Below are 10766 nucleotides of genomic sequence, written 5' to 3'. Positions count from 1 at the left end.
TTAAAGATGTGGGTAGACGAGGTTAAAAGCAGCCCAGGTGGGATGATAATCAGCTACGTGCCATAGCCCTGAGGCCTCTGTGCGGGGACCCCCAGGCTGGGCGGTCCTCTGGGGAAGTCTCTGCACCCAAAGGCAACACAGCGGTGCAGTGGAAGACTCTAGGGTGGGGCCTGGCCCTGAATGACTTTCCCAAACAGGCACCACCTATTTGATGAAAACTGCTGGTTCTGCTTTTTGCTCCTTGGACACAGTCAGATGCCAACAGACCTTTCTGAGAAGAAGCTCCTTTCCATTTCCTTTTTGCCCAGGGGGAAGGGAAGTCCAGTGATTAGGTATGTCCACATGCTGGAGCCTCGTTGTTTCTTCTTTATCATTCTTGCCTGGATCTCTCGTCCCTTGGATCAGGGACACAACCAGACTGCATCTCCTCTGGGTTCTCACCCACAGCATTTGGAGGGGATGAGCTTGGTTTCTTGAGTTCCACAGGTCGCCAGTGGAGAGGAGTGGTGCTCACGGTGGGTTACACTCAAGGCCCACCCACAGCACACTCAGATGATTTAGATGATGAGATTCAGAGAAGACGTAGGGCCTCGGGATAAAGCAAATGCATCTCTGCTTTGGGGACAGACGTGCATTTTGCGGGGACGGAGGGCAGACTGGCTAGGGAGAATGCCTCCCCCGAAGATGTCTGTAGCCTAATCCCTGGAACCTGTGAATGTTACCTTTGCAGACTTTGCAGATGTGATTAGGTGAAGGGCTTTGAGATGGGGGAGGTTATCCTGGTGAGTGTGACTTAATCACAGAAGTTTCTGGAGCTGTAAGCAGGAGGGAGGTCAGAGATGTGAAGACACTGCTCCACTGGAAGCCACCATGTGTCTTTTGTTCACTGTGTGCGTCTCCAGAGCCTGGAACCCAGCAGGTGCTCAGTGAAAGGCAGGCCATTGAGGTGAACATTTTTTGAGCACCTGCTAAGACTGCCATGTGGACACACTACTTCACCTCTCTGACCTCAAGTCACCCCTTTTGGACTGATGACAGAGATAAGGCTTAGAAGTGAAGCCCACTCCCCCCAAGGTCACCGTTAGTTAATAGGCAGTAGAGCAGGGCTTCAAAAAGCAAGACCATCAGAACCCTTTCAACACTGTCCCTCATCCCCCACCTCCAAGATGGCAGGGGCCATAATGGGCAAAACTCCCAGGGTGGACAGCTGTGAGGCTTCTCATGGCCCGTTTCATCCCATCTCATCCCATCTGGGAAAGCACAGGGCGGCGGTGCCCGGGGCTGGCCAGCAGGGGGAGCTAGCACCTAAGTGGAAAGACCAGGAGCTTCCAGAGTAGGCTGGAGGCGGTTCTCCGAGGACAGCCCCTCAAACGGACGGTGCTGGCCCACCTCCCCTACAACGTGGGACCTCAGCTGGCCTGACACCCCTCTCTGCCACAGGCTGCTGGCTGGATGCCCGTGGACGAAGGACTGCATTCCTTTGCAGAGGTGGGGCAGGAGGCGGTGCTGGGGAGATGATAGTCCCAGGGGCATTGACACAATAAAATGAAGAAACATAGGGGAAATCTTCTAGCAGTCCCTGGCATTGTAACTCCTGGTGGAATTTGCATTTTTTTTTTAATCAAAAGATGTTTACAGATTCCCGTAGGGCTGTAATTTCAGATTCTGCCCCAAGTGCATAAATCTGCGGGGGGGGGGCGGGGGGGTGTGCGCTCTGCTGTCTCTCTGCTTTTCCTCCAGCCTTTTCTTAATCAAGGTGTCCCTGTTTGTACTTCGGAAAGTTCTCTCGAACATTCTAGCAAGCACCCTCAGGCTGGTTATAAATTACCCAGGGTGCTCAATTCAAAGGGTGCTTTGAGTTAGGCATGGCTTGTAAGTGCTCCTTTCATTTGAAAACTGTTGTGTGCCAAGTGTAAACTCAAGAGCATTGTTCCCTGTGGGTTTCCTCTGTCCTCCTACCTAAAAAGCAGCCATTTACCCAACATTTACCGACAACCCATGTAGGTTTTGCAAGGCCCTGTGTGGGGCAGAGACAGATAAGACACAATCATCACATCACTGGAAAGCCTTCTCCGAAGGGTACAGAGATACCAACAGATGATTTCAGAACAACGTATGTGCCTATCTATAGAGATCCCCACTGAGAAGGGGCACCTACTTCAGTTCCCACGAACCTACTGGGGAGCATCCTGTGAGGGAAGAACTGGGTCCAGCTCAGAGACTGACCCCCCCAAGGCCAAAGTCAGATGGGAAAGGGCAGGACCAGGACTGGAACTCCTGTGTGGCTAAGCCACTCTCTCCCTTATCCTAAACAGGCACGGGCTCCACTTGCCTGCTAAAATGTAGGTCATTGTGGCTCAAAGTGCATTTCTTCTCTTTCTCCTTGCAAACAGGTAGCTGTTTGGTGAGTTTGGACTGTGGCCTGAGGTTTAGTGACACCAGCCCTAGCCTGTTTGGCAGCCTGACAGCTCTCAGGCTCACGCAGTCATACCTGAGACCTGGGGGGATCTGAATGTGACCCCACAGTGTGTCCATCCCAGCTCTTTCTCTCCTCTAGTATTAAATCATACCCGAACAGGCCAGGGCACAGTACCCTCGACCATGTCACGGGGTCACCGCTTCCCCTTCCTACTTCACCTGATGCATCAGAATTTTGCGGTAAAACTTCAGCTTTACAAGAAGACATAGCAGGAATGACCAGGGAACTCAGTAATCCAAAACCAGCTAAATGAAGGGTATGTGTGTATGTGTGTGTGTGTGTGTGTGTGTTTTCTTCTTCTAATGTAAAGCAGTTCCAAGAAAAGTGAAGTCACGGCCTAGGGTGCTTATTTTCAGTTCTTAGAAAAGAACCAATTTCAAAAGGGAAGCTGGGCGGCTGGAGCACACACAGCCTGCCCTTGTCTGGTGGGGAAGTGGGGTGGGGAGAGCTTGCTGATAAACCAACTGTGATTTGGCACCAGAAACCTAAAACCCCCAACCGAGATGCGTTTTCATTTAGTGATGTCAAGGAGGAAATGCTATGAATTGGTGAGAGCTATTAATATTCAGGGGAGCCACAGGGCTCAGCTAACACGCCCAGGCGGCATGCTTCCAGCACAGAGCCCCTTGGGAGCTGCTGGCAGCCTATGGGGATGGTCAGAAAAACACCAGGCACCCTCTGATTCCACCTCCCACACTCCAACGGAGGTCAGTGCCCAGGCAACCCTATCAAGCTCCATCAGCATTTTTCAACCAGGCATTATTTACCAAAGTTAGGTGAGGACAAGCAGCACAGGAGATGGGAAAGGTTCTCTGCAGCCCAGGGTCCATTTTCTAGCAGAAAAGTGGGTTTCCGGGAAGGGGAAAGCTCGGGAGGGCAGACTTTCAGGCAGGGTCTGGAGGCGCCTACCACACATACACCCAGCTCGAGGACTAGCATTGGGAGCCCTGTAACAACTCTGAAATCATGTTTCAGGTTGAGGATCCTGTAACCGAGATCCCATGGACTATGTCAGAATTAAATATCTGCATAATCAAAGCAACTGGTCAATGTTCCCAGCCAAGAGGAGCCTAAGGAGACATGACGACTAAATATAACGGGATCCTGGACGGGATCCTGGACCAGAAAAAGGACATTATGGAAAAAATGAAGAAAGTCTGAATAAAGTATAGACTTTAATCATAACATCTCAGTGTCAGTTCATTAATTGTAGCAAATATGCCACACTAACGTAAGATGTTAACAATAAAGGAGACTGGCTGTGCTATATGGGAACTCTATGTACCGGCTCTGCAGTTTTTCAGTAGATCTAAAATTATTCTTAAAAAAAAATATTTTTTTAAAGGCAGCTGGTGGCTGTACGAACTCACTCTTCCTCCCAGAAACAATCACTTGGCGCCTGCCGTGTGCCAGGCGCATGTACAGGTGATTTATGTGCATCTTCATTTATTTCTCATATCGGTGCTGGGAGCTGAGGAAAATCTGCATTTTGCAGATGAGGAAATTAAAGCACAGAGATGTAGTTAACTGGCTGACAGCCACACAGCACATTTAAGGACGCATGAACGAATGGCTCATGTTCAGGTCTACCTACTAGAAGGTTCCTGATAAAGCTCGGCAACGTTGCCTGAAAAATCCCTAAACTTTAAACAGAGGCTGGCTCAACACCAAGCTTCAAGCAGTCCAGAAACCCAGATTGGTAATAAAAAGAGTACGCTTTCTAATTTGCCTTACTTTTAGAAGTTTAAAAACATAAAATAGAACTATCAGGAAAAGAAATAAAAAAAAAAAAAAAGAGCAAATCCAAAACACTGACAGCACCAGATGCTGGTGAACATATAGGATAACAGGGACTCTCATACGTGGCTGATGGGAGAGCAAAGCGGTGCAGCCAGTCTGGAAGACAGTGCTAAACAGAGCATGTGTCGTCTCCACCACATTCCTATACTGAAATCTAACCCCCAACATGATGGTATTTGGAGGTGGGGCCTTTGGAGTGATTAGGTCATGAGGGTGGAGCCCCCATGGGTGGGATTAGTGCCCACAGAAGAGGCCCCAGAGAGCTCCATCACCCCTTCTATCATGTGAGGACAGCCACCTATCAACAGGAAGAGGTACCCTGAATCTACTGGCATCTCAGACATCCCAAAGCTTCCAGAACTCTGGAACCATTTTCAGTGGTTTTTAAGCCCTCATCCCCAGTCTATGGGATTTTGTGATAGCAGCATGGATGGCCTGAGACCGTCTGGCAGTGTCGCACAAAGCTAACACAGGTTTCCATACGACCACCAGGTTGTGCTCCCAGGCATTTACTCCAAAGAATTGAGAACAGGTGTCCACACAAAACCTGCACACGAATGTTTGTATCAGCTCTATTCATGACTGGCAAAAATTGGAATCAAACAAATGTCTTTCAATAGATAAACAAACTACCGTACATCTACACAATGGAGTATTGTTCGGCTATAAGAAGAAATGAGCAATCACGTTACAAAAACACACACAGGGAGGTGTCTGGTTGGCTTGGGAGGCTAAGGGTCTGCCTTTGGCTTGGGTCATGATCCCGGAGTCCTGGGATTGAGCCCCACATCGGGGTTCCTTGCTTAGCGGGTGTCTATTTCTCCCTCTCCTCTGCACCCTCAATCGTGCTGTTTCTCAAACGAATAAATAAAATCTTAAACACACACACATGGACAGCCCGGGTGGCTCAGTGATTTAGCGCCGCCTTCGGCCCGGGGTGTGATCCTGGAGACCCAGGATCGAGTCCTGCATTGGGCTCCCTGCTTGGAGCCTGTTTCTCCCTCTGCCTGTGTCTCTGTTTCTGTCTCTCTCTGTGTCTCTCATGATTAAATAAATAAAATCTTTAAACACACACACACACACACACACACACACACACACACACAGAGGAACCTTAGATGCATATTGCTAAGTGAAAGAAGCCAGTATGAAAATACTATATACTGTGATTTCAACTATTGGACGTTCTGGATAAGGCAAACTATGGAGACAGTAGGAGAAAGATCAGTGGTTGACAGGGGTTGAGAGAGGGAGGAACAGAAGGGTCAACAGGTAGAGCACGGAAGATCTTCAGGATGGTGATACGATTCCATATGACACTATCATGGTGGATACATGATATTATGTCTTTGTAAAACCTAGAGAACTGTGGATCACAAAGCAAAATCCTAATGTAAAATGTAGCTCTTTAATTATAATAAATGTGCCACACCAATGCAAGGTATTAATAATAGAAGAACCTGAGGGATGGGGTAGATGGGAATTCTGTACTTTCTGCTTTCTATAAATCTAAAGCTACTCTAAAAAAGTCTATTTTTTTTAAAGTAGGTTCCATGCCCAACATGGGGCTCAAACTCACGACCCCGAGATTTAAAGTTGCATGCTCTACTGAGTCAGCCAGGTGCCCACCAAATAGTCTATTTAAAAAAAAAAATACAGCATATACAATAATTAGTGGTAGAGGATCAATAATTAAAAAATACAGCATATACAATATAAAAAATACAATAAAAAAATACAGCATATACAATAATTAGTGGTAGAGGATCAATAAAACTCTACAGCAATGTGGGAATATAATCTGAATCCCTTGATATTTACAATCCTGGGAAAAATAAGGCATGAGTAAGTAGCAGAGAGCAGAAACCCACCCTGAATTATAATTACAACAAAAAGTCATTCCATCCAGAAAACGTTGGAACTGTAAGATCATTATGCTACACCCCTTAAACACTGCTGTACGTCAATTATATTTCAATAAAATGGGGGGGGGGGGAAGCCTCTATACCAGGAAGTAGCTCCCTTGCAGTGTCTCACCAAAAATTATGAGGCAGAAATTCCGTTAATGCCTAAAAGTCATTCTCAAATCTTGATTTTAGTTCCAACAAGAAATTTCCTAAGTGTTTCAACATCTCCAAGTGAGGACGAATAACAGGCGTTAACACCCTCGGTATCTCCAGGAAATGTACCTTAACTGCTCAGGGGTCCCGGCAGCACAGAGAGGGCTGTCTTGGGGGGAAACTGGTACCGCAGCAGGAAAACACTGTGTGACTTGCAAACTGGACATGGAAGTTGCTGATGGGAGAAGAGAAGAGGCGGGCCATGATGTCATTCCCATTTCACGCAGTCTGTTTCCCAGGCCCACAACCCCACAGTTTAATCACCACAGGCGATGAGCGAGATTTAACTTCTGCATGGTAAACAAAAAAAAAAAGGGGGGGGGGGTCGCAGCTGCAATGGAAAAAAGTACCATCACTTATAAAAGTTGGAAAATGCAACATGAGATGTCTACATGCTTTGAAGAGCATTAACACACATAAACCAAAAGAGAAAAAAAAAAAAAACCCACGCATACATCTGCTTTTCATCTGCAAAGAGTCATCGAAGCAAGGGACACCAAGGAAAGGGTAAGTGGAGTGTCCCAGCATTTAGAAATCCAACCTCCAGACTCCTTGGTCAACAAAAGCAAAGCTCCTGGAGAAACTGTGGAGAAATATATGCAGAATGACATCTGTGAAATCCACATGGTGTAAGAACCTAAATTGCTTCAGGATTTCGGTTGTTATTAGCAAGGGTTCCAGTGCCATCTAAGGAATAATCCTGTGTAAATCTTCCACTTCTAGTTCCCACATGCTTTCGTGGACAGGGTTATCGGAAAGGTCTGTCATCTTCACAGCCTGAAGGCACGGCTCGGGGCTGCACACCTGAACCACTCCCATCACCATCACATACTTTCCTGGAAGAAGAAAAGCCCACCGTGATGTTTATGTTGACACAAAAACAAAACAGAGACCCCCCCCCCCATCCTTTAGAGAGCTTAACTTCATCAGAGAAGCAATCAGAGACCCACAAATAAATAAATAAAAAGCGGAGAGTAGATATCAACATTTAACTTTGGCTTCTGGTTTGAAAATCATAAAATTGCAGCAAGTTGCCATCATGCACAAAACAAATCAAGCCTAAGGAATGGAAGAGATCACATCAGAGTATGAGTTATAATTAGACTGTTCCAAGGCAGGGGCAAAAGCCCCAAGCTTTTCTCTTATCTCTGCTTTTTTTCCCAATGTCACAGGGTATGTGGCTCGACATACCCTTATCTCGGCTGTGTGCAGGACAAATCCTCTTTCTGCAAAGACATCCCCTGACAGCCTCAAAGCAAATCCAACTTTCCCTTGAAGCCAGAAGAGCTGGGCAGGCCACAATACCCTGCCATGCCATCCTGTTGTTCCAACCACCCAGGACCAATCCCTGTCACCAGCCAGGCACATGCCAGCAAATCAACGAGAGAGCAGGCCGCCACTGGGATGATCTAATGACATATTAACCGCGACTCTCTTCCCATTCCCTTGGGGAAGTGGCTCTCCTTGAAAGCAAAACTTGGCCAGTCCTAACCACACAAAACTCAATTGTGTAAAAAACCCCAAACACAGCAGGAAGGGCAGGCACTTTGCCAGCCCCCACGGCATGCCCCTGCACGGCTGCTTTAATCACACTGCTTCTAACAGCAGGGCTGAGTTTGTACGCAGGCCCCGGGGGTTTTGGCTGAAGGAAGCTCCCTGGCAAGCTGACACCTGCCTCTCTGGATTTCTACCCCTTGCACGATGGAATCAGGTTTCTCTGAACCCACCTCCAGACTCTACTTGAGCAATTAACATGGGGCTCCTGAGTGACAGGGGCTAGTTCTAAAACCACACTTGCCAATACCTCCCGAATGACCTCAAGTGATGGTAGAGACAGAACCCTCGGAAAAAGAATTACTGAAGACCCAAAGAATGAAGAACAAGTCCAAGGAGATCCCAGCCAGGGGAGGTAACAGGAAATTTACAGGAAGGCAAAGACAACTAGAGAGATGAACTCATTGGCATGAGCTCTCTCTTCTGGAGATCAGACCACCTGGCTAGCGGGGTTCATTCTACCCACACCCTCTCCTTGCTCCTTCCTCATCACGCCCCCTCCTTTCCATCAGGCCTTCATCTGCTGGTCTGGACCACTTCAAGGGCTTCCAGTCGGGCTGCCTCCAGCTGCAACCTCTTCACAACCACCCCTACCCTGCTGGTGACTGTGATTTCCCCCAAATGTAGTTCCTCCCTCCAGATACTTGAATCTCTTACACTTTTCGCATGTCATGAAATCGTCTTCTGATTTTTTGAACCACTTGAAAATGTAAAAAGCCTTTTCAGCTTGTGGCCATTTGAAGAGGCAGCAGCCTGTGGTTTGCTGACCCTGTATTTAAGCAATGCTATAGCAGAGAGGGCAGAGGGAGGAGGCTCAAGGATGGGGAGAGGGGTGGAGCAAGCAGTGGGCGCGAAGGGCTGGGAGCCTGGTAACAACAGTCCCGGTGTTTTGAACCCCCGTGAGCCGAGCATTGTGTTAAGGTCATTTTTTTTTTTTATTCTTAGTATTGAATCCATACAATTGGCCCCTTTTTGACAAAGGACAGATCCAAAAAGGTTAAGGGCTTCAAGGATCACCTGGGTGGCTCAGTGGTTGGGCGCCTGCCTTGGGCTCAGGTGGTGATCCTGAGATCCCTGGATCCCGGGATGAGTCCCGCATCCAGCTCCCCGTAAGGAGCCTGCTTCTCCTTGCCTGTGTCTCTGCCTCTCTCTGTGTCTCTTATAAATAAATAAAATCTTAAAAAAAAAAAAAAGAAAAAGAAAAGAAAAGTGCTCTAGGCAGCTCGGCTCAGGAATTCCACCTAAGGCTGATACGAAGAGGTCAAAGAGACACAGCCCAGGCCCTTCAGGGGGCTGGCCCAGTGGTTCTCTGAGTGTGGCCCCAAAGCCATCTACATCAGCAATACCTGGGAGCTGGTTAGAAATGCAAATTCACAGCTTCACCCAGACCTACAGAAGCTCTGAGGGTGGAGGCCAGAGCGCTGGGTGGTAGCAAGCCCTCAGGGTAAGTTTGAGCACCGCTGATTTAGGAGGCAAACCTTTGAGAACTACAGCCTAAGGCAGCTCCAGGAGGCAGAGGTACCCGAGAGCTCTGAGAGCTCTCCATTCTTAGACGTCAGGGAGGGCTTCCGGGAGGAAGGCACCCTCGAGTCTAGACGTTAGGGACGGACGGAGGCTTCCTGGCAACCGCGGTTTCCAAAACTTTATAGGGGCGAGTGTGAAAAAATAATCACCCGCGGGGAAGAGGCTTGTTACAGATCCTGACGCTGGAGGTCCCTCCACCGGAGAGTCCGACTAGGGGAGTGTCTGGATCCCGCAGCATCCCGGGGGCCTGCAGGGCGGGGTTCCCAGCAGGTGGGCCTGGCCGCGGGGAGGGGGAGGGGCCGTTCAGGCCCGCCCCCGGCCGCCCACGACCCGACTAGGCCCCGCCCCCGCCCAGGCCCCGCCCCGCCCCGGTCAGGCCCCGCCCCCAGGCCACCCACGACCCGGGTCGGCCCAGCGCCCGGGTCCTGCCGTTACCTGGGACGAGGCAGGGCCGCCCGCGCGGCACCCGCTCCAGGCCGCGCACCGAGAAGGCCCCGCTCGGGTCTCGCAGCCGCGCCTCGCCGCCGCCCGCCGTCACCACCGTGCCCTGCATCCACACGGTCACCAGCTCCAGCGGCCCGCGGCCCGTCGCCGCCCGCGACAGTCGCCACGCGCCCGGGCCGCCCTCTGCGTCGCGCCGCAGCTGCTCCGCCAGCACCTTGAGCGGCGGCGACCGCGGCAGCCGCACGGCCACAGGGCCGCCGCCGCCGGGAGCCGACTCCGCAGCCCCTACGGGCGCCGCCGCCATGCTGGCCCGCCTCCGCTTTCCCGCCAACTTTGATAGGCAGCCGGGCCCGGTCCGTGGCCACCAATCAGGAGCGCGCTGGCGGAACGGAGCAATGGTCGGCTTCGGGAGGCGGGGCTTCCCGGGGTCCCCGCCCTCCTCCAGCCCCAGGAGTGCGCATGCGTACAGCAAGTAAATAAAGGCTCCCACGCGGCGGAGGGATGGACGAAGAGAATTACAAGACAATACGTAGATGAACGCGGGAGGTAAAGAATTTCTTGCCTCAAAGCATCTCAAAATAGGATGTGCATGCAAGTCACCTGGGGGGAATGAGAGTAGTCACCTTTCCGTCGCCTTGCAGGGCAGGATTACTCTGAGGTTAATCAATACTAGTCAATACTGCAAGGAATAGTAGTTTGATGAGCCTGTGCTTCTTGGGAGTGATGAAGAAGCGAGTCCAGGGAAGAAGGCTGGGATGAGGGACAGGGACAGCTGGTACTGTTGTCCCTGTTGTTGCTATTTTTGTTAATTATATTTTAATGACAAAATAATTTAAAACTTAAAA

At 49.9% G+C, this 10766-nt stretch overlaps 1 protein-coding gene across 1 annotated transcript; it reads right to left on the bottom strand.

Moving 5' to 3' along the window:
• Positions 1 to 5735: 5735 nt before the first annotated feature.
• Positions 5736 to 10247, bottom strand: RMI2 (RecQ mediated genome instability 2). Its single transcript, XM_055340353.1, has 2 exons — positions 9913 to 10247; positions 5736 to 7235 (listed from the first exon to the last, which is right to left on the bottom strand). Exons 1-2 carry the CDS (start codon positions 10223 to 10225, stop codon positions 7087 to 7089), a joined length of 462 nt encoding a protein of 153 aa, XP_055196328.1. The 5' UTR covers positions 10226 to 10247; the 3' UTR covers positions 5736 to 7086.
• Positions 10248 to 10766: the final 519 nt, after the last annotated feature.

The sequence above is a fragment of the Nyctereutes procyonoides genome, unplaced genomic scaffold (assembly GCF_905146905.1).
Source record: "Nyctereutes procyonoides isolate TBG_1078 unplaced genomic scaffold, NYPRO_anot_genome, whole genome shotgun sequence".
Lineage (NCBI taxonomy): Eukaryota > Metazoa > Chordata > Mammalia > Carnivora > Canidae > Nyctereutes > Nyctereutes procyonoides.
This window is presented reverse-complemented; position numbering and strand designations above follow the sequence as displayed.

Excerpts from the sequence above, each read along its gene's own strand:
- RMI2 (XM_055340353.1), bottom strand. The coding sequence starts at position 10,225 with ATGGCGGCGGCGCCCGTAGGGGCTGCGGAGTCGGCTCCCGGCGGCGGC. Across the intron at positions 7,236-9,912 it reads GCGGCCCTGCCTCGTCCCAG|GAAAGTATGTGATGGTGATG; the intron begins GTAACGGCAGGA and ends TTCTTCTTCCAG.